This window comes from Dreissena polymorpha, chromosome 9, assembly GCF_020536995.1.
Source record: "Dreissena polymorpha isolate Duluth1 chromosome 9, UMN_Dpol_1.0, whole genome shotgun sequence".
NCBI classification, from domain to species: Eukaryota; Metazoa; Mollusca; class Bivalvia; order Myida; family Dreissenidae; genus Dreissena; species Dreissena polymorpha.
This window is the reverse complement of record NC_068363.1, coordinates 43552790-43576671: the sequence shown is the minus strand read 5'-3', so window position 1 is coordinate 43576671 and position 23882 is coordinate 43552790. Positions and strand designations below refer to the sequence as shown.

Below are 23882 nucleotides of genomic sequence, written 5' to 3'. Positions count from 1 at the left end.
AAAGTAAAAACAGAAAACATACTGCTTCCTTAATAGGTCTACACTGTTTAAAATGCTGTTGGGTAAATCCATTATTTTTGACCGGTGTACATGGTTATTTACCCAATTACACAAATGTAAATGTCAATTGCCCTCAGGCATGCATCGGTTAGGATTTATGACCTTAATCCGGTTTTTAAAATTCCATTATCATAGTGTCACAAGATAAGCAAAAACAGGGCGGAAGTCTGTAGAATAGTGCGGTAAAATATACTGTCCAAAATTTAGATGCATTAATTATGGACAAAATTCGGTATGTCCGAAAATTAAGAGTCACGAAAAATAATTATTTTGGCTTAAAAAGACGACGTCTGAAAACTTAGAGTGTCTGAAAACTTAGAGTTATTACGGTAATTATAATATTTTCTGTTAAAGTTAGCTTTTGAAATCTACCATAATTTAGTTACTATTATATAGTAATTTACTACATTGCTTGGCACAACAATGAACATATTGACTATGGAAGTCATTGTTCAGCTAAAATTTTGCAGGAATACTGTTCAAGTTAGATTGATGGATACATATTTTAACAAGTGAGTAAATAAATAACTAAGTGTTGAAATAACTAAATTTACAAAGAGTGGGTAAGTAAGTGATTACAGTCCAACCTGACTGAGCGACCGCCTGTTAATAGCGACCAACAGTCAATAACGACCACAACGATTTCCTCCCGAACGATTTCACTATAATATTGAACCTGCGAATAAAGCCCACCTGTGAACTAAAGACCAACGACCACCCTTTTACATTCCCAAATCTCCATTTTAATAGCTTACAACGACCAATGCAATCATAAAAATCAACGATTTCGCAACTTTCAAAAAACAAAATAGCCGCTAGGACGCTACGTAGTCACGTGATACACATCTTACCTGTGGACTCGTCGGTCGCTATGGAGATATTGGCAAGTAACAGTTTATTGTACTCGATAGCAGTTGTTTGTTTATTTAACATGCATTGCTATTTGGTAGTCGCCTGCTTCTTTTATGCATTTGACAGTTTGTCAAAAGTGTAAAAATTTGCCTTTGTATTTAAGTTACTCGCGATTAATGTACTAATTGCCGAAAATATCAAAGACAAATTTGGGGCTTTCATAAATTCATTAAGGAAATTAACGGTTTCATATCATTTACGATGCCTATTAAAGACAAACATTTTGATAGTCATTCTCTTCTTAAATTTCTCCGTTATAAGACGTTCATAGATTATAGAAAAGTAAATTGTCAGTTCAAGTTAACCATCATGGCTTCCAAGCGTAAGTTCTTGACGTAGGAAGAACACGCTAAGGTCATTAGTTTGTTAGGTAAAGTACACAGTTGTAGACGAGTGGCTAGTGATCTTGGTGAAGGAAAAACTCAAATTCAGAGCATTTTAAAGCGTAAACATGAGATTATGGACGAATTCGAGGAGAACGTAAACTGTGAAAGTAAACGCCTAAAGCGTGAGTCGGAATTCGCGTCAGTGAATGACTTAGTGCATAAGTGGTTTGTTGACGCAAGTGCAAGGCTCTTTGAGTATCTGTCTGAAATCTTGTTTTTGGATGTTTTCAGTCTTATATGAATATCAGATGTCATTTATTGTCCATTATTGCCAACTTTACTGGTTGTGTAGTAGTGATGCATGTATTTCATGTATAAATGTTTGCCATGTTATGTGTATTTTGTACTTTGTTCTTTGTAGAATTACATGTACATGTACGTGTACATGTATGTCAATAGTTATTTATACGGTATATGATAAATAAAATAAATAATAAAAACATAAGGGAATAGAAATACAACATGAAATAAATATACAAATTTAAAACAAAACTGTGTTTTCAATCCTTTATTTCATTATACATGCATAAGTATTCAAACATTTAAACAATAGAGCACATACATAGATAAGGTACCTGTTAAAAAACTACTAGCATATTTTGCAAAGTTTTAATCGACCCTGCGAATAAAGACCACCTGTGAACAAAGACCACAACGACCAAATCCCTTGAGTGGTCTTTATTGACAGGTTGGACTGTATATAACATTTGGAAAGATTGAATGAGTAATTTGAGATAATCGAGAAACTCAAATAAATCAGTGAGTAAAAAAATGAAAGAGGGCGTAAATAAGTGAACACATTTAGGTTACAACATACTAAATACTCGTTTCATGTAGGGCTGTAATCTCTAAAAAAATATCATAGTTGACTCAAAGGCATGTTTTACATCTTAAACTATTGTTCGGGTTTTATCTTTCGGAGATAATGGTAGGGCATAAATAGTTTTCCACGACCAAATACCTGAAATATGATAAACTTGGAGACTTTAGTAAAGCCTTGCACTGAAAAAGGTTACATTCCACTAAGAAACGGCCGAAAAAAAAGTTGCAAAAACAGTCGATTTTGTCACTTTTACATTGAATTATATAGGGAAACTATTTAGTATATTGTGACCTTAACGAGTATCTCAATGAATGAATTATAGAACAAATGGACATCAATATGAACAAACAAAAAGAAACCCTCCGTCTTATGTGCAGCTGTGCTTGCCGCCTATGCCTTAACATAGTCATGTACTGCTTCATAATTTAAAACGATTTCCATGCTTTTTAAGCTGCGAATAACTTTCTCTCATTATTGATATCTATATTTGGTTGTGAAAAGTATATACAAGAGAAATGAAGAAAACAATTCCTTCCTTTCAGAAATGGGGGTTATGCCAGAGATTGCAAGGGCAGTGGAAGAAATGGACTGGAGGTATATCTATAGTCACATAACTAAACATGAAGTTGAATAAAACTTCAATACTTTATTGACTTTATTCGTTAAAAAAAATTCTTTATCACCATATTTCAGTGCTCCAGCTAGCCTAAATGTCCGGACACAGAATCCCCTTGACCAAATGTCCCATCCTGTCCTCCTCAGGCCCCTGTCATGCCTTTTTTAGCTTACCTGAGCAAAACGTGCTCATGGTGAGCTTTTGTGATAACTTTTTGTCCGTCGTGCGTCGTCCGTCGTACGCCGTCAATATTTGCCTTGTTAACTCTCTAGAGGCCACATTTATTGTCCAATCTTCTTAAAATTTTGTCAGAAGATTGGTCTCAATGATATCTTGGATAAGTTCGAAAATGGTTACATTTGCTTGGAAAACATGGCTGCCAAGGGGCAGGGCATTTTTCCTTATATGGCTATATAAGGCTATAGTAAAATCTTGTTAACACTCTAGAGGCTACATTTATTGTCTGATCTTGATGAAACTTGGTCAGAAGATTCATCCCAATAATATATTGGATGAGTTTGAAAATGGTGTCGGTTGGTTGAAAAACATGGCCGCCAGGGGGCGGGGCATTTTTCCTTATATGGCTTTAGTAAAACCTTGTTTACACTCTAGAGGCCACATTTATTATCCGATCTTCATGAAACTTGGTCAGAAGATTTGTCCCAATAATATCTTGTTATGTCAGGCGAGAGAATTTAGGCCTTTAAGGCCCTCTTGTTATATATATCAGATTGCATTTTTATAGAGCACATGTTATTTGAAATTAAAATAAACTCACTAAATTTTCACAGCTAAACTAATTTTATTAGCTCGGCTGTTTTGGGAGAGTTCTACATGCCACACCCATTTTTGGGTCACTAGGTCAAAGGTCAAGGTCACTGTGACATCTTAAAAAAAAATAAATAAAAAAAATCTGACAAGCTTTCATCTATTCAAAACTTCACCCGCAGCTGAGCGTGGCACCCGTTATGCGGTGCTCTTGTTAATAACAAAAACAATCATTATGCTTTAAATGAAAATACATGTAACACAAAATTTTGACTCAAATAACATAATGTTAAGAAAATATGCCATATGGATATATGACCCAGCATGTTAAATATCCCTTTGAAACAAAGAGCACCCTGCCATTTTGCAAAGCCTAGCTGCATGGTGCACTGTTTTTAAATATGTACATAATAAATGGTACTTATATTACTTTCTATCTTAACCCTTTCCCACTTAGAAGCCAAGTGAAAATGTTCAAACAGCATAAAACCAGGACAGCCTGCAAGTAACTCCCAGTCTGTTCAGGTTTTAACTTTTATGCTGTTTGCTGTTCATCAGTATCTTAAAAGGTTTAGAAATGAAGCTTTTAAAACTTTAATTTAGCAAGAAAGTTATTTAATTAAATTCAGCTTTCTAAGGGACTACAAATGCTTAAAAATACGTTGCATCCTGTTGTACATCGAAACTAATGCTGGTCATATCTCGTACTGTTTGTGTTACCTCTTACCTCTCCATTTTGTTTGAGTTTACCCATTAATGTGCAGGCTGATACATCTCTCTCTTAGTTTACCCACTGATGTGCAGGCTAATACCTCTCCTCACTGTTTTAGTTAACCCACTTATGTGCAGGCTGATACCTCTCCTCTGTTTTAGTTTACATACTAGTGTTTTTCCCAGTATCAAAGAATGCCCCCAAGGCAGCTATTCACAGAACGGTATGCCTAATTTTGCCTAAACTGCGCGTTAAAATGCCCTTTTTGAATGTAATGCCCAACGCCCCTTTGCTCTCATGGGAAAAAACACTACACACTGATGTGCAGGCTAATACCTCTCCTCTTTGTTTTAGTTTACCCACTGATGTGCAGGCTAATTCCTCTCCTCTTTGTTTTAGTTTACCCACTGATGTGCAGGCTAATTCCTCTCCTCTTTGTTTTAGTTTACCCACTGATGTGCAGGCTAATTCCTCTCCTCTGATTTAGTTTACCCACTGATGTGCAGCAGGCTAATACCTCTCCTGTCTGTTTTAGTTTAAACATTGATGTTCAGGCTGATACAGCTCTCTCTTTTAGTTTACTCACTGATGTGCAGGCTGATACCTCTCTTCTCTGTTTTAATTTACACACTGATGTGCAGGCTGATACCTTTCTTCTCTGTTTTAGTTTACACACTGATGTGCAGGCTGATACCTCTCTTCTCTGTTTTAGTTTACCCATTGATGTGCAGGTTGATAATCTCCTCTCTCTTTGAGTTTACCCACTGATGTGCAGGCTGATACTCTCCTCTCTGCTTTAGTTTACCCACTGATGTGTAGGCTGATACATCTCCTCTTTGTTTGAGTTTACACACTGATGTGCAGGCTGATACATCTCTCTGTTTTAGTTTACCAACTGATGTGCAGGCTGATACATCTCCTCTCTGTTTTAGTTTACACACTGATGTGCAGGCTAATACCTCTCCTCTTTGTTTTGGTTTACCCACTGCTGTGCAGGCTAATACCTCTCCTATCTGTTTTAGTTTATCCACTAATGTGCTTGCTGATACATCTCCTCTCTGTTTTAGTTTACCCACTGATGCGCAGGCTGATACCTCTCCTCTGTTTTAGTTTACCCACTGCTGTGCAGACTGATACCTCTCCTCTCTGTTTTAGTTTACCCACTGATGTGCAGGCTGATACTTCTCCTTTCTGTTTTAGTTTACCCACTGCTGTGCAGGCTGATACCTCTCCTCTCTGTTTTAGTTTACCCACTGCTGTGCAGGCTGATACCTCTCCTCTCTGTTTTAGTTTACCCACTGCTGTGCAGGCTGATACCGCTCCTCTCTGTTTTAGTTTACCCACTGATGTGCAGGCTGATATCTCTCCTCTAAGTTTTAGTTTACCCACTGATGTGCAGGCTGATATCTCCTCTCTGTTTTAGTTTACACACTGATGTGCAAGCTGATATGTCTCCCTTCTGTTTTAGTTTACCCATTGATGTGCAGGCTGGTTCATCTCCTCTTTGTTTGAGTTTACACACTGATGTGCAGTCTGATACATCTTCTCTTCGTTTGAGTTTACCCACTGATGTGCAGGCTGATACGTCTCCTCTCTGTTTTTGTTTGCCCACTGATGTGCAGGCTGATACCTCTCCTCTCTGTTTTAGTTACCAATTGATATGCAGGCTGATACATCTCGTCTATGTTTGAGTTAACCCATTTATGTGCAGGCTGATACCTTTCTTCTCTGTTTTAATTTACCCAATGATGTGCAGGCTGATAAATCTCCTCTTTAATTGAGTTTACCTTCTGATGTGCAGGCTTATACCTCTCCTCTTTGTTAGAGTTTACCCACTGATGTGCAGGCTGATACGTCTCCTCTCTGTTTGAGTTTATACACTGATGTGCAGGCTGATACCTCTCCTCTCTGTTTTAGTTTACCTACTGATGTGCAGGCTGATACATCTCCTCTTAGTTTATCTACTGTCACTGATGTGCAGGCTAATACCTCTCCTCTTTGTTTGAGTTTATTCACTGATGTGCAGGCTGATACCTCTCCTTTCTGTTTTAGTTTACCCACTGATGTGCAGGCTGAAGCCATACCAATGATTCTTGGTGGTGGAGATGTGCTCATGGTAAGATCAAAGGGCTGAAGGCACTGGAGTTGTTCTCTATCGCATAATTTTAGACGCAACTCATTTTTCAAAATTAATCGCAAGTTTGAAATCAACACTTGTGATTCAAATTAATAAAGAGTGCGTCTTAATGCACAGGTTGAGAGGTGTGTGCACTTTTTCTCATCTTATTTATTTTATAGAGATAACTTAGACAAAATAACAACAACATGGCCTTTTTTTTGATGTTCAGAAAGCATAGAAAGTATGATGAAAATGAGAACTGAATATAAATACAAGATGCAATCACCATCATATTAAATGAATATTGTTTGAATTTCAAATACCTATCTTACTAAGAATATTATTTTATTATGGAAATTCCCTGAACAAAACTTTTGATTTTTGACACCATAAACAAATTCAAAATATAGATCTACAATAAGATAATTGATGAAAATAAAAAATAAAAAAATCTGCGAGCATTACTATTTACTCATGAATTAGGTAGTCATAAAGACAGCCCTGTTGACAGGTACTTTGTTGTTTATGCATTACTTGTTACCCTAGCAGTTCACACAGTGTCAACAACTTCGACCTAAACATGGGTATAGAGCACTAATGTGCTTTTACGTCGTAGCTGTTTTACCCAGCTTTTCACCTTAAATGGCTTTAACATAATGCCAGCAGACACGCACTAAGAACTGCGCAGAAAAAAGACACTCACTATTTTTTATCTCAAAGATATAACTTATGATCATTCATAAACATCGACCACATTCAACGCCGTATTTCTTTTTTAAAGATTTTTCTTGGTTTTTAAATACCCTAAGTCTAAACATTTAGTTAATCTCCCATTAAGTTCTATAAACTGAAACCAAGTAAATGCAATATTGAAATTACTGTTATTCTCATGTTTTAAGTATTTGTTAGTAAAAAAACAACAAAAACACTAAAACTATAAACTAAAAAATCGTGCAAAATTTTGTTTTAAACATGCGCCTTTTTAACACCGACTGGCTTCCTATATTTTTCTCTTTGTTTCCATGAAAGTGTTTTCAATTTGAACATGAAAAGAAAACTGGTCTGCACCAGAATATGAGACATCACTTGACCTTACTGTTGTTGAAGTGCACGTTGTAGCTGGCCAATCAAAATTGAGCTTGCTTACACATGAGATGACGCTGTTGAATAAACCGTAAGAATGGGTGGATCTTCAGTGTAATATTGGGTCATGCATGCCCAGATACTGTTTACTTGAATACACAGTTAATATTGTCGTCTGCCTACAAAAGCGTCCGGTCCAAAAGTCGTATTAAAAGATAAACAAATGAAAAGAAGCATATCAATAAATACATTATACATACATTATTTTTAAGCTGATCACTTTACACCTTTATACTGACTATGGATCTGAATTAAACATTGATTATGAAATAAGTAGTTCTCTGTTGATATTGTTTCACTTTTCTGCTTGTTATCAATATAAATATAAATTTTGTTACTTAGAAACTATGCTAACTGACAGCAGTGTATTTCGATCAAAAGTAAACGTGATAAACATGTGCAGTTTATTTGTATTTAAAGTTGAATTAAAGTTTTGAATTTGTAACATATAGGAAGAGTAATTTATGTAGTCTTCTATTAAAATGGAAGTTACCACTTTGTCTGTACAGTTGCTAACATGACTTCGTTACGTTAAAGTGTCCTTTTGATGAAAAAGAGTCTTAACAACCAAACAAAAAAATGTCATCTATGTTGTCAAAAATGCGCTGTATGAAAATTGCTCTATTACTATGAAAGTTGTGATAAAATGTACATGTATAAAATAAATGATAATTGTATTTTGACAAGTTTCATAATCAATATTTACTATATTGAAAAATACATATATATATAATAATATTGAATGTGATATGCACTTGCTGTCATTAAAAGAAATATAATAAAATAGATAGTAAATAATGTATTATTATATGATAACCAGTTTCAACGCGTGGACAAAGAAAAACTGTTTGGCTTAAAGAAATTTTGGACCAGCGCTAGCCCTGTTTGTCCTGTAACTTTTTATTTTAATAATTTTCCCTTCTGACCCACTGTGGAGATTTAAATGAAACTTTACAGAAATGATAATTTGGTAACTCATTCTATTGCATATATTGGTCACCAGAGCTGAAAAATAAGTGAAAACTTTCACTAAAACCACAAGGGTCAGGGATTTAATAATGGTGTGTTAAACCTTCAAGGGGTCTTCTTCTAAGATTGGTCAAATCTGCCCCTGGGGTCAAAACTGGCTTTGCCCAAGAGGTCACATGATTTATATGTACTATTGTAGTAAATAAATCTTCTATAAAAACTGCAAGTTGAATTTGTAGGTCACCAGAGCTAATAATAGATATTTGAAATGAAAACTTCACTGAAACCACACTCATAATAGGTTTAATATTTAGTGTGTTCTATTGTTAGGTATTTCTCTACTGAGTGTGTTGAAATCATGCCTCTGTGGTTGAAACTGACCTTTCCCCAGAGGTCATATAAATTATTTGTGGAATATTGTTTCGTGGTCTATAATTTGTTCAAATAATGCTCCTGGGGTCTAAATTGACTTTTCCCTTGGATTTACATGTTTCCCATATTGTAATGTTGTTAAAACTGTGAAATCTCATCTGATACTGTTGTGCGCTGGCTGCTCTGTCTTCTTGTCATGGTTTTCTCAATAATAATAATAATATTCCTTATGCTCATTTAGAAAAGAGGGGAACAATTCAGTTTTAAGCTTCATGTTGCTATATTAGTTACATGTCAATACTCATAACAGTTATAATGTGGCTGTTAAACAATGTATACCGTTAACAGTGCTCTTTCATATTTTGGTTAGGACATTTTAAAACATAACCATAGCCGCTTTATCAACGCAAAATACCTTATTTTACTTATGTCACATCTGTTTACATCTTGAAATTATTTGAAAATGGGCAATTATGAGAAAACCCAATTGGGAGAACCACGAGAAATATTTTTCGGAGCTTAACTTTATCCATCATGGATGTCTTCAATAAAAAAACAACTTGGCTTAAGCGATCAGCATGATGACACGTGATGTGGTTGCAACAATCAGGTGTCAAGGTCACCATTTGAGGTCAAAGTCCGGTATTTTTGACAGCATGGATGGATTTTCATATAACTCTCCATCAGTGATTATCATGAGACGAAATAGAGAGTACTAGGAAATACATCAAATGTCAAATTTACGAATTTTCAATAATTTAAAAAAAAGTGAAATGCATATGAGAAACAGATCCCGAAGTCCACGGTTAAGGTCACATTTAAATGTCAAGGGCGAATTTAGGAAATTAATCATTATCACTTTGTCTTCGCATAACTTTGTTGAGGAATGGATGGATTTTCAAATAACTCCGCAAAATTATTCAGCTTGATGAGATGGAGTGTCAGGTCGGTAGGTGATATCAGATGAGTTTGGACCTAGTTCAGGTCAGTTGATAAACAATGCCCCAAGGCTGTGCACCGTTTTACTCATTAGAATGTATCCAGTGAATATTCTGTGAGTCATGTTTTCAGTTAAATCTTGATGAAACTTGCGCAAATATTTGGTTTTATGGTATTTTGTATGAGTTTAAATATAGTTCAAGTCTGCTGAAGAACATAGCTGCTACAAGCCAGCTGTTTCCTTATGGGAAAGGGAGAAACATAGCTGCTACAAGCTAGCTGTTTCCTTATGGGAAAGGGAGAAACATAGCTGCTACAAGCTAGCTGTTTCCTTATGAGAAAGGGAGAGACATAGCTGCTACAAGCTAGCTGTTTCCTTATGGGAAAGGGAGAAACATAGCTGCTACAAGCTAGCTGTTTCCTAATGGCAAAGGGAGAAACATAGCTGCTACAAGCTAGCTGTTTCCTTATGGCAAAGGGAGAAACATAGCTGCTACAAGCTAGCTGTGTCCTTATGGCAAAGGGAGAAACAAAGCTGCTACAAGCTAGCTGTTTCCTTATGGCAAAGGGAGAAACATAGCTGCTACAAGCTAGCTGTTTCCTTATGGCAAAGGGAGAAACATAGCTGCTACAAGCTAGCTGTTTCCTTATGGCAAAGGGAGAAACCTTATGAACCTCATGAGAACTTGTTTATTTTTTTTCCAAATGTAATAAAGAAATCAAGAAATTTGCATTGAAGCTTTTTTCTGTCATAAAGAAATTATTTTCTTGATATAAAGAAGAAGTTCTGTGTTCTATGTTCTTTATGGCAACAATTTGTTTTTGTTATCAGGCCGCTGAGACAGGCAGTGGTAAGACAGGAGCATTTTGTCTGCCCATCCTGCAGATTGTGTTTGAGACCCTTAAAGATCAGCAAGAGGGCAAGACCAGCAAACTCTCCACCAAGAATAAAGGTATGCCTGTGTATTTGAGCAGCGTTCTGGAACAATTGGGCTTCATGCATGTGCGTAAAGCATCATCACAGATACAGTCCACACAGGCCAATCTGGGATGACACTTTCCGCTTAAATGGAACTTTTCTGTTAAAGGAGAAATCTTTTAAACAAAAACCAATGTAGGTGGATAAGGCTGTGTGGAAATTTATTTTCTGGCCTTTAATTCTAACCTTCCGGGTCAGTAAAAAGTGGCGCAACAAATGTTATGGTTTTAGCAACAGACTTGCCATCTAGTACATTACCGTTTAGAAATGCCTTTTATTTCATCTGGGCCTAAAATAATTAATGTCCTGTAAAAGATTTTCGAAATCTTTTTAATATTTTTAAAATCAATATTGGTTTACAAATCGGGGTAATGCGCTGGAGTTTCTTTGTAAAATAGTCTGTACATTATAACAGAAACTATAATTAACACTTTTCCCCCATAAAAAGCAAAGTGAAAATGGCTTTTTCAACCAGCATTTCACCAAAACAGGGTGGGAGTAACTCTCAGTCTATTCAGGTTATATGCTGTTTGCTGCTCATCAGTAACTAAGGGTTGGAAAGGAAGCCTGTGAAACTTTAATCTAGTAAGAAAGGTTTTTAATTACATTTAACTTTCTAAGGGACTACAAATGCATCAAAATACATATGTAAATTGCTTATTAGTCATAAGAAGTTTTTTTAACACTGTTGACAGGGGACATTAATCTGTATTTTCAAGACTCTCACAGTTAAATTTTGTGACATTGTCTATTGCGGCTTACCTTTTTACTGTCTATTGCAGCTTACCTCTTTACTGTCTATTTACATTTGACATCTTATATTTTTTGTTAGATGTTTGGTTTATTTACTTAATTAAAGATGGGTGGGTGGGTGGTTTATACTGGATTCAATAATTATGTAAGTTTGTCTGTCTGTCTGTGTATCTGAGCTTGTCTGAACAAATTCTCCTGGGGTTGTCAACATTCAACGTTTAAACTTGAATGGATTTCAACAATATCTTTACACTAATAAACTCCAAAATTAAGTGGACTTTACCTAAAAACAATTAGGTTATTTGAATTTGTATAAGTGTAGCTTTAGGAGTTTTTATGCTGACAGACGAAATAAAATGATGAAATATGTATGTACCTTCTTGATGACAGTGTAGATACATTTAATTTTAATAATGTTTTCTTATATTTTAGGAGCAAGTCTTTCATGGAAGCTGAACATATATGATCGTGGTGATGCCATGGGTAAAAACAAGTCTGCATTTGTTACTTTACATTACATGTTCATGATTTCTGAGGACTGTATCAGTCTCCGCCAAACATGGTCGGACCGATGGACATGTCCTGTAAAATTTTGTAAGGTCCGGCCTGTCGGTCTAATTTACAGGACCGATTGTCCGGTAAAAAAAAGAACGAAATTGTTGATTATTTATGTTTTTACGTCTCTGAAAGTTTTCTGCGGTATAAAAATAGCGGTCTTGTTTTTCCGTTCCAACGCTCTACTCTACGGAATTTTGCGATGCACCTGATTGGTCCATTTTTTTGCATCGTTACCACATGTTGAATGCTCATCAGGACGGTCTAAATCCATGATGGCCTAGTCGCTGATTAAGATAATTATAAATCTGATTAATAAATGATACAAATATCAATTTGTATGGACGTAATCGAAATAGTTATTATGCCCCCCTTCGAAGAAGAGGGGGTATATTGCTTTGCTCATGTCGGTCGGTCGGTATGTCGGTCCGTCCACCAGGTGGTTTCCGGATGATAACTCAAGAACGCTTGGGGCTAGGATCATGAAACTTCATAGGTACATTGATCATGACTTGCAGATGACCCCTATTGATTTTGAGGTCACTAGGTTAAAGGTCAAGGTCACGGTGACCCGAAATAGTAAAATGGTTTCCGGATGATAACTCAAGAACGCAAACGCCTAGGATCATGAAACTTCATGGGTAGATTGATCATGACTTGCAGATGACCCCTATTGATTTTGAGGTCACTAGGTCAAAGGTCAAGGTCACGGTGACCCGAAATAGTAAAATGGTTTCCGGATGATAACTCAAGAACGCATACGCCTAGGATAATGAAACTTCATGGGTAGATTGATCATGACTCGCAGATGACCCCTATTGATTTTGAGGTCACTAGGTCAAAGGTCAAGGTCACGGTGACCCGAAATAGTAAAATGGTTTCCGGATGATAACTCAAGAACGCATACGCCTAGGATCATGAAACTTCATGGGTAGATTGATCATGACTCGCAGATGACCCCTATCGATTTTGAGGTCACTAGGTCAAAGGTCAAGGTCACGGTGACCCGAAATAGTAAAATGGTTTTCGGATGATAACTCAAGAACGCATACGCCTAGGATCATGAAACTTCATAGGTATATTGATCATTACTCGCAGATGACCCCTATTGATTTTGAGGTCACAAGGTCAAAGGTCAAGGTCACAGTGACCCGAAATAGTAAAATGATTTTCTGATGATAACTCAAGAACGCTTTTGCCTAAGATCATGACACTTCATAGGTACATTGTTTGTGACTCGCAGATGACCCCCTATTGATTTTCAGGTCACTAGGTCAAAGGTCAAGGTCACAGTGACAAAAATTGTATTTACACAATGGCTGCCACTACAACGGACAGCCCATATGGGGGGCATGCATGTTTTACAAACAGCCCTTGTTTATAATTGTGATCATCTTCATTCGCAATGTCATGATCTTGACTGTCAATGTCCCTGCGTGAAAAAGGCTGGTGATAAATTATCTAGGCCGTCGTCGGTTTAGGCCGTATTGACCAGATTCCTCTCTGGCATGCGCACTGAGGCTTAGCAACATGAATAAACAAACGCTACCACCGAGTTTGAAAAATGTTTCTACGATATTACGAGGTAGCGACTTCCGGTGGAAAACGACCGGCACCACCTGATTTATGTAGTTGGTAGGTCCTGTAAAAAAAGAGGAGGTCCTGTATTTTTTCCCAGTTTACAGGACCTATGGCGGAGACTGCTGTATTGAAATTGTAAATTGTTTTTATGCCCCAACGTTTAGAAAGGGGGGGGGGTACTGTAGAATTGACATTGTCCATCTGCCGGGCTTTAACTAAAAAAGTATTGCTGCTATAGTGATGAATTTTGCAAACTTAACAACCAATATTTGAACTTTATGATATTTACATGTATGTTAAGTTTTTAACCAGGTTTTCCGAAGGAAAAAACTGGTTATTAGATTGGCAAATGTCGGCGGGCGGGCGGACGGGCTGGTGGGCTGGCGGGGGGGCTGGCGGGCGGGCAGAACAAGCTTGTCCAGGCCATAACTTTGTCGTTCATTGTGAGATATTAAAATCATTTGGCACATTTGTTCACCATTATTAGACGATGTGTCGCGGGAAAGAATGACGTCAATATCTCCAAGGTCAAGGTCACACTTTGAGTTCAAAGGTCAAAAATGGCCATAAATGAGCTTGTCCGGGCCATAACTATGTCCTTCATTGTGAGATTTTAAAATCATTTGGCACATTAATTTTGTTCACAATCATTGGACGGTGTGTCGCGCAAAAGAATTACATCAATATCTCCAAGGTCAAGGTCGCCACGACTAAAAATATATTGATTTTGAAACAAGTGGGGTAACTTTGAACAATCAGTAACAATGCACATTTTGAGTTGGTCTCCCTTTATCAGACATTTTTTCCAAATTGAAATCAAGGTCGCCACAAGTAAAAGTAGATTGAATCTTACACAAGGGGGGTAACGATGCACATTTTAATTGTCTCCCTTTATTAGACTGATATTTCAAATTGAAAACCTGGTTTTGCGACAATTTTGTCCCTTGTTACTTCTTAATTAGATACTTAGATTTTTTAAAACAGAAGTGGACTGTGTATGCTTCCTTGTTCCAGGGACACATGTCTAGTTATGCCCCTGCATAGTATTTTGGACATAGCAAAATCAATGAATGGTCTTTTGGTGCGTTGGTAGGTGCAATTGTTTCAAAGTTGACAACCTGAAGCTTTTTGTCCTTGGTAGTGATCAATGTAAAGTAGCTAATGACCAAGTTTGAGGGAATCAATAGGGCTTGCAGTTTCTCAAAGAAGGTTTTGTAATTTTTATCCCCAGCTGGTCCAAAAAAAAACTGGCCATAAAAGGAGAAAATAAACTTGAAAAATGCCATTTGTAGCCATAGTAAGGTTTTCTAGAATGAAAACATGTAAAAAACTCTTCTCTAAGAGACACTTGCCGATGCGTATGTAAGATGTTATTTTTATACATGCTCCAATATTCTTTTTGAGTTATGTGCGCTTTAACTTTGGCAAATTTTTGACACTTAATACAATTTTACATTTGTAACTCAATCTTGATTAAACTCGGTCAGCCATATATGCAGAATTAAAATCTGGGATATATGCAACCAAAAGCTAGTTTATATCGGTTCATATAAGGAGTACCTTGTTACCCTTCTAGAGGCCACATGTATGGATCAATCTTGAGATGACACTAAGAATGTTTATATTTACAATATCTTGACTTCTTTAGAATCTGAGTTATTTGCGTCCAAAAACAAGTCACTAAGTCATTTCCTTGACAAACTGTGTAACTACTATGAAAACTACATTTAGGACGAATTCTGAAGCTTGGTAGAAAATTCATTTCAACAATATTTTGGCCAAGTTTTAATCATTGTCACGTGTGTCTAGAAACAAGGTCTCTGGGTCAGATCTTTAAACAATTCATGCCAATCTAAAGACATTATTTAGGATGAAAGCTTGATGAAGTTTGGTTAGAATGTTTATCTTGACAATAAATAGGCCAAGTTTGGATGGGTCAAGTCCTTCCAAAAACTCTTCTTTCAAGTCAAATCTTAAAAAAACCTTAATACCACTATAGAGGGCACAGTTAGGACTCTGTCATGGTGAAACCAGAATGTTTATCTTGACAATACGAAGGCCATGTTTGAATCCAGGGTCAATTGAAGTCAAAAACTAGATCATCATGTAAAGTCTTGAACAATATGTATCATTGAACTTAGGTGAGCACTTAAGGGGGTATATAGTTAAACATAGCCATTGGTCTATTTCAGCCATTGAACCAGACGGCCTTCTGTGCCAGAGTAGAGACCAGCAGAAATGGCATGGTACCCGCACCAACAAGGCTGTTGTGGGACAAGGTACATTGGCACATTTTCAGCTTGTGCACAAGAAAGTATGCACGCTCGATGTCCAGGAATACTTTTAAAGATCAAAGCAGTATTGACTTCGCCGAAAATTTTGTGGGCTGATTTATGATTGTTAATTTCATGTTTTGCTTTAACCAAATAAAAGCCCGCTTCAAGGCGGAGCATAGATGTGTTGGGAATGGATGTTGGCCAATGAGAGCGCACATTTGAATGAACACCAGCACTTTTAGGCAGTCAATACCTGCAGTAAAATTATGGAGACAATTCATGACGTGTGATGAACTTGTGGCCAGTTACTTAGAACTCTGGTGATTGCAACAGGTTGTAGTCCTCACGGTTATTGTTCAATTTATGCATAATATTTTAAAATCATTTATTGAACACATCAAGCGTTTTAACAAATTATCGTTGCATTCATTACTAACATTTACAAATTTGTTGAATTCTCGAAGGAGCATTATAAAATTTGTAATCCAAAACACACTTCCAAATTTTAATGTTAATGCGACATGTATACAAATTATAGCTTCAAAAAAACAACTCTCATGTCTTGGATTATTGTGAAGATGTGTGCACATCCTGCAGGGCGTTACTACTATGAGGCGACGGTGACAGACGAGGGACTGTGTCGAGTAGGCTATTCCACAGACAAGGCTAGTCTGGACCTCGGCACTGACCGCTGGGGCTGGGGGTTTGGAGGGACTGGCAAGAAGTCCAACAGCAAGCAGTTTGATAGCTATGGGGAGGTAAGTCCAACACAAGCAGTTTGATAGCTATGGGGAGGTAACTGAGCACAGCAAAGAAATGAGCCGTGCTGTGGGAAAACGAGGCTTAATTCACATGCGTACAGTTTTGTTCCAGATTAGCCTGTGCAGTCTGCAGATGGCTCATCAGGGATGACATTTTCTGCTTTAATATAATTTTTAGTTTCAAGGAAGTTTCTTGTAAGTAAAAATCCAGTTTAGACAGAAACTGAGAAAGTGTTGTTCCAGATTTGCCTGTGTGGACTGCACAGACTAATTTTGGACGACACTTTACATAAATGCATTAAGCCCCATTTTTCCATTGTGAGACTCAAAAAGTCTTTGATGAAGTGTTGTGTTTTAACCTAGTAACAAACATTTTTAATTGTTTTACATAGCCATGCATCAGAATGCAGACTTGCAGGGGCCTATATAATAAGAGGGAATTTGAATTTAGATTTTAAGATCTCTTAAACCTTTTCTATGTTTTGTATATAAATGTTTCCCAAAATGGAAGGTAAGGATTTTTACCAAAGACAAGAACAATCTTTAAAGAACCCTGTGAATGTCAAAGATTTATCAAATATAAAACTCTTGACCAGTGATTTTTATTGCTTTATTGGGAATGCTTTTGGTACCATTGCAGTTTACAAATTGCATATATTAAAATCACCAAATTGAGAAAGAAATTGTGTCATGAAAGCACTTCATGGGGAATTTTGTTAAAATATCATGAGATAGTGCAACCTGGGACAATTCAGACAATAGGGTAAGGAATAAACCTTTGGGATTTGTCTTCATTTTTTATGCCCCCGAAGGAGGGCATTTAGTGATCGGACTTTCCTTCCCTCTGTCTGTCTGTCCATCCGTCTGTCTGTCCATCACACTTTGCATTTAGGTTTTGAAAAAAGCTCATGAGTTCTATGCCGCATCAGATAGCAACTTGATATTTGGCATGCATGTGTATCTCATGGAGCTGCACATTTTGAGTGGTGAAAGGTCAAGGTCATTTTTCAAGGTCATAGCTCAAAAAACAAATCCAAGGGAAGTAATAAGCTTTAAAGGGAGATAATTATCTGTACATGCCAAATGGTAAAAAAATAAAATAAAACAAAGTGGCGAAGTAGGGGCCATTGTGTTTCTGACAAACACATCTGTTGTTTTTAAATTGGGAAGGGTCTGGTGCATTTATTTCAATAACACATATGTTGGCCATTCTTAACATGTAAGTTTACAGGACTTATTGACTTACTGACATAAATTGAGGAAAATGGAATCGCTTTTTATACTGATACATATAGTTTGGCAATTCAAATGAGAACAATAATACCCGATGCTTTTTGTTGTTGTTGTATAGAGAAACAATGATGCATTAACTTGTTTACAAATATCTATGTCATGTTTGAATGAATTTTTTGCTTTTATAAGATTTATAAAACCTGATATAATGTATTATTGTTTGTTTACTCTAACAAATAAATCATACAGTAATATTAATAAATGTTTTGAATAAATGTTCAGTATTTATTCACCAAAATAACAATCTTCACTAATTTATTTATGGACGTCGCTATTCTTCCAATCATATGGTGAACAGTTCTTGACATTCTGTTTTTTAATTGGAACTTGTGAGACAACAGTGTTGTGTGTCCTTGACAGGCACTGGTAGTTGGCACTTATTTTCATTTAAACCATTCTCAAACAAAAATGGAATATATCACACCTGCAGATCAAGAAGATATTGTCCGTCATCATGTTCTAAGATCACAACCACAATAAGAACACCATATTATTGCAACCATTTTTAAGCAAATGTGTCATATTTCACTTCAGCCTTTTGGGCTCAACGATACGATTGGTTGTTACCTTGACTTGATGAAACGTGAGGTGCGTTGGTCGAAGAATGGGGTGGACCTCGGCAAGGCGTACGACCTTCCAGCACAGGCAGCCAATGAGAAGTTCTTCGCAGCAGTTGTCTTGAAGGTCTTGAAGCTTTTATTTTATTGAGTTTAGCTCTGGGATAATGAGGCCTAATAGCACAGGAAAATCAAGGACAACACTTTATGCTTTAATGAAATTTTTATTCAAAGAAACTCTTCAAAATGAAAAACAAGTCAAAGCAGAAAATGTCTTCCCAGATAAGCCTATTTGAACTGTTTAGACAGGCTTATCTGAAACGACGCTTAACAGGCATGCATTAAGCCCTGTTTTCCCAGAGGGCAGCTTAATTTTAAAGTGTTTCCTTTTAGCTCGGCTGTTTTTGGTTTTTGGAGAAAACCTGAGGTATTGTCATAGCCAGCTCATTGTGTCGTGTAGTTCCCCATCCGCGTCTTGCTAAAACTTTAACATTTTGTTAACCTTTTGAACATTCCACCTACAACATTGAAACTTCATATGTAGCTGCACCTTGATGATTTCTACACACCACACCCATTTTGGGTCACTAGGTCAAAGGTCAAGGTCACTGTGAACTCCAAAAAAAAAATAAAAAATATTCTGACAAGCTTTCATTTATTCTAAATTGAACACGCAGCCGAGCATTGGCAACCGTTATGCAGTGCTCTTGTTTATATAAAATTATGTTTTATACATGTCAGTGGTAATTATTTTAAATGTTAAATACAATTATTGTTTCAGAAGTTTCCTTCACCATTATTATGAATTACTAATTTGTGTGTGTGTGTGTGTGTGTGTAATTTGCGGCATTTCATTGGTGCATAAAATGTTGTGATAAGTACTCCGTATATATATTAATTCCAATAATGTCCAACTACTCAATAAGTTTGGTAAATATACAATCATCTTCAAAGAATCTGGCATTTTGTTGATAAGTTTAAGTGTAGAAAATGACATAGACATTGGCAGATAAATATGACGGCTTTTACTGAAAAATTACAAAAATTACTGAAAAAGTCAGCAGCATAAAGGTTTATGTAAACCAGTGATATTATTTTGCATTAGCTGAGTAAAAACATAGTAATTTTTACTAAAAATCTCAAGTACTTGCAAGATTTTTTTACCCAGTTAAATTGCTAATTCCAGAATGCAGAAATGACCTTCAACTTTGGTGGTACACCCTTCAAGTACCCGCCACCCCAGGGTTTCATCTCACTGACAGGGGCTTCCAAGGAGAGCACTGTAGAGTCCACGCAGTCTGCAGTGCCGGCAAGTAGCGCCAAGGCAGCCACCAACGCTCCCCAGGCGATCATTATAGAACCCTCTAGAGAACTTGCTGAACAGGTTAGGGAATTGTTGAAATCCCTCATTTTTAGCTCATCTATTTTTAGAAAAAAAATTATGAGCTATTGTCATTACCTTGGCGTCAGCGTCCGTATAAGTTTTGTGTTTAGGTCCACTTTTCTCATAAAGTATTAAAGCTATTGCATTCAAACTTGGTACACTTACTTACTATCATGAGGGGACTGGGCAGGCTAAGTAAGATAACTCTGGCGTGCATTTTGACAGAATTATGTGCCCTTTTAATGTCCCCCACCCACTAAAGTGGGGGACATATTGTTTTTGCCCTGTCTGTCTGTTGGTCTGTTTGCTCCAACTTTAAGATTTGCAATACCTTTTTCAATATTCAAGATAGCAACTTGATATTTGGTTTGCATGTGTATCTCATGGAGCTGCACATTTTGAGTGGTGAAATGTCAAGGTCAAGGTCATCCCTCAAGGATAGAGGTCAAATATATGTGGCCAAAATCGCTCATTTTATGAATACTTTTGCAATATCGAAGATAGCATCTTGATATTTGGCAGGCATCTCATGGAGCTGCACATTTTGAGTGGTGAAAGGTCAAGGTCAAGGTCATTCTTCAAGGTCAAAGGTAAAAAAACAAACAAATCAAAGAGGCGCAGAAGGGGACAGTGCTTCTGACAAACACATGCCGCACATTTTGAGTTGTGAAAGCTCAAGGTCAAGGTTATCCTTCAAGGTCAAAGGTCAAAAAATAAATAATTCAAAGCAGTGCAGAAGGGGACATAGTGTTTCTGACAAACACATTTCTTGTTATACTTAGAAAATTGAAAATTTTGTTAAGTTTTGTGTTTTGGTCCACTTTACTCCTAAAGTATCGTAGCTATTGCTTTCAGACTTGGAACACTCGCAAACTATCATAAGGGACTGTACAGGACAAGTTATGTAACTCTGGTTGTCATTTTGACGGAATTATGGCCCTTTTTTGACTAAGTAACTTTGAATATATGGTTAAATTTTGTGTTTACATCCACTTTACTTCTAAAGTATCAAGGCTATTGCTTTCAAACTTCAAATACTTTCATAATATCATGAGGGTACTGTACCTGGCAAGTTGAATTTTACCTTGACCTTTGAATGACCTTGACTCTCAAGGTCAAATAATTAAATTTTGCTAAAATTGCCATGACTTTTTTATTTATGATCAGATTTAATTGATACTTTGACAAAACAACTCATACCTGACATACTACAATAGACTCCATCCAAACCATCCCCCATGCCCCCCCCAGAATCCCCCCCCCCCCCAAAAAAAAAGTAATTTTTATTTTTCATTTATTTTTATTTTTGAAAGATCATCTAATAAATGACCACACAGACACACTATCCCCCCCCTGTCCCCCCAAACAAAAAATAAATAAATATTTTTTTGAAACATGGTTAAAAAACAAAAATATTAATTTTGTTTATTTTTATGCCCCTGGTAGGGTGGCATATAGCAGTTGAACTGTCCGTCAGTGTGTCAGTCAGTATGTCAGTCCGTCCGAAAACTTTAATGGCCATAACTTTTTATCCCCCGCCATAGGCAGAGGGATTTTGTTTTGGCGTTGTCCGTCCTTCCGTCTGTCCGTCCGTCCTTCCGTCCGTCCGTCCGGCACTTTTGTGTCCGGAGCCATATCTTGAAAGTGCTTTGGCGTATTTCATTGAAACTTGGTATGAGTATATATATGGATAAGAGAATGATGCACGCCAAATGGCATTGTACACCATCTGTTAATAACAGAGTTATGGCCCTTTGTATCTTGAAAAAATGCTTTTTGTGTGTCCGGAGCCATATCTTGGAACTGCTTTGGCGGATTTCATTGAAACTTGGTATGAGTATATATATGGATAAGAGGATGATGCACGCCAAATTGGATTGTACACCATTGGATAATAACGGAGTTATGGCCCTTTGTATCTTTATAAAATGCTTTTTGTGTGTGTCCGGAGCCATATCTTGGAAGTGCTTTGACGGATTTCATTGAAACTTGGTATGACTATATAAATGGATAAGAGGATGATGCACGTTGGCGTTGTCCATCCGTCCAGAAATATTTGTGTCCAGAAGTATATTGGCGGGGGATATCAATTAAACGAATTTGCTTGTTCAATATGGAACATGGCAACTTGATATTTGGCATGCATGTGCATCTCACGGAGCTGCACACTTTGAGTGGTGAAAGGTCTGTCCGTCCGAAAACTTTAACATTGGCCATAACTTTTTCAATATTGAAGATAGCAACTTGATATTTGGCATGAATGTGTATCTCATGAAGCTGCACATTTTGAGTGGTGGAAGTTCAAGGTCAAGGTCATCCTTCAAGGTCAAAGGTAAAAAATAAAATAAAAAAAAAGTTTTTTCAAAGCGGCGTTCTTATGAAGCTGCACATTTTGAGTGGTGGAAGTTCAAGGTCAAGGTCATCCTTCAAGGTCAAAGGAATTTTTTTTCTTTTTCAAAGCGGCGTTCTCATGAAGCTGCACATTTTGAGTGGTGGAAGTTCGAGGTCAAGGTCATCCTTCAAGGTCAAAGGTCAAAAAAATATTTTTTATTTTTATTTTTTTTTCAAATCGCCGAAAAAGGGGGCATTGTGTTTCTGAAACACATCTCTTGTTATTTTTGAAAGACCGTCCAACTATCCCACCCAAGAATTCCCAGCCAATTATTATTATTTATTTTTTTTTGCATTTTTAACCAGGTTTTCCAAAGGAAAAAACTGGTTATTAGATTGGCGAATGCGGGCGGGCTGGCGGGCTGGCGGGCTGGCGGGCTGGCGGGCTGGCTGGCTGGCTGGCTGGCTGGCTGGCTGGCTGGCTGGCTGGCTGGCTGGCTGGCTGGCTGGCTGGCTGGCTGGCTGGCTGGCTGGCTGGCGGGCTGGCCGGCTGGCGGGCGGAACATGCTTGTCCGGGCCATAACTATGTCGTTCATTGTCAGATTTTAAAATCATTTGGCACATTTGTTCACCATCATTGGACGGTGTGTCGCGCGAAATAATTAGGTCGATATCTCCAAGGTCAAGGTCACACTTTGAGTTCAAAGGTAAAAAAAAATAATAAAAAATTCTCCCTTTATCAGATTTTTTTTTCACAATGAAAACCTGGTTTTGTGACAATTTTGTCCCTTGTTATTTCTTATTTTTGGAAGATAATGTAATAAATGACCACACCCCCACACTATACACCCCTCTGCACCTCACCCCTCCATCTTTGTTGATTGAAGTATTGAGATAGGTCCCTTCATCTTTAAAAAGAAAAATAGATGAGTGGTCTTCACCCGCAAGGCGGTGCTCTTGTTTACATTGTCATGCTAAAATTATAAGAGGTGATGTAAGAGAAATAGAGGACAACTATAGGTATTAAAAATGTGCATTATTGACTTCATGATTATCTAATTTTAGCTTAACTATTAGTAAAGTTGAGTTTAAAACTATTTATTTTTTATGTCCCCCACTATAGTAGTGGGGGACATATTGTTTTTGCCCTGTCTGTTGGTTGGTTGGTTGGTCAGTTGGTTGGTTGGTTGGTTGGTTGGTCTGTTTGCGCCAACTTTAACATTTTGCAATAATTTTTGCTATATTAAATATAGCAACTTGATATTTGGCATGCATGTGTATCTCATGGAGCTGCACATTTTGAGTGGTGAAAGGTCAAGGTCAAGGTCATCCTTCAAGGTCACAGGTCAAATATATGTGGCCAAAATCGCTCATTTTATGAATACTTTTGCAATATTGAAGATAGCAACTTGATATTTGGCATGCATGTTTATCTCATGAAGCTGCACATTTTGAGTGGTGAAAGGTCAAGGTCAAGGTCATTCTTCAAGGTCAGAGGTCAAATATATATGGCCACAATCGCTCATTTTATGAATACTTTTGCAATATTGAAGATAGCAACTTGATATTTAGCATGCATGTGTATCTCATGGA

General features: G+C 37.1%; 1 protein-coding gene and 1 long non-coding RNA gene across 3 annotated transcripts in view; both read left to right on the top strand.

Annotated features, from left to right (window-relative positions):
* LOC127843809 (ATP-dependent RNA helicase DDX1-like) overlaps nt 1–23882 on the top strand; it is an 81275-nt gene that overhangs the window by 12456 nt on the left and 44937 nt on the right. For both annotated transcript variants that reach the window (XM_052373621.1, XM_052373622.1), the window contains exons 2-9: nt 2724–2775; nt 6330–6393; nt 10652–10772; nt 11984–12034; nt 15880–15966; nt 16561–16721; nt 18552–18701; nt 19761–19958. In XM_052373621.1, the coding sequence (XP_052229581.1) occupies nt 2724–2775; nt 6330–6393; nt 10652–10772; nt 11984–12034; nt 15880–15966; nt 16561–16721; nt 18552–18701; nt 19761–19958 (884 nt within the window). The remainder of the gene's footprint in view (nt 1–2723; nt 2776–6329; nt 6394–10651; nt 10773–11983; nt 12035–15879; nt 15967–16560; nt 16722–18551; nt 18702–19760; nt 19959–23882) is intronic.
* Nucleotides 12471–13332, top strand: LOC127843813 (uncharacterized). Its single transcript, XR_008032359.1, has 2 exons — nt 12471–12653; nt 12944–13332. It is a non-coding gene; the product is annotated as an uncharacterized LOC127843813 (long non-coding RNA).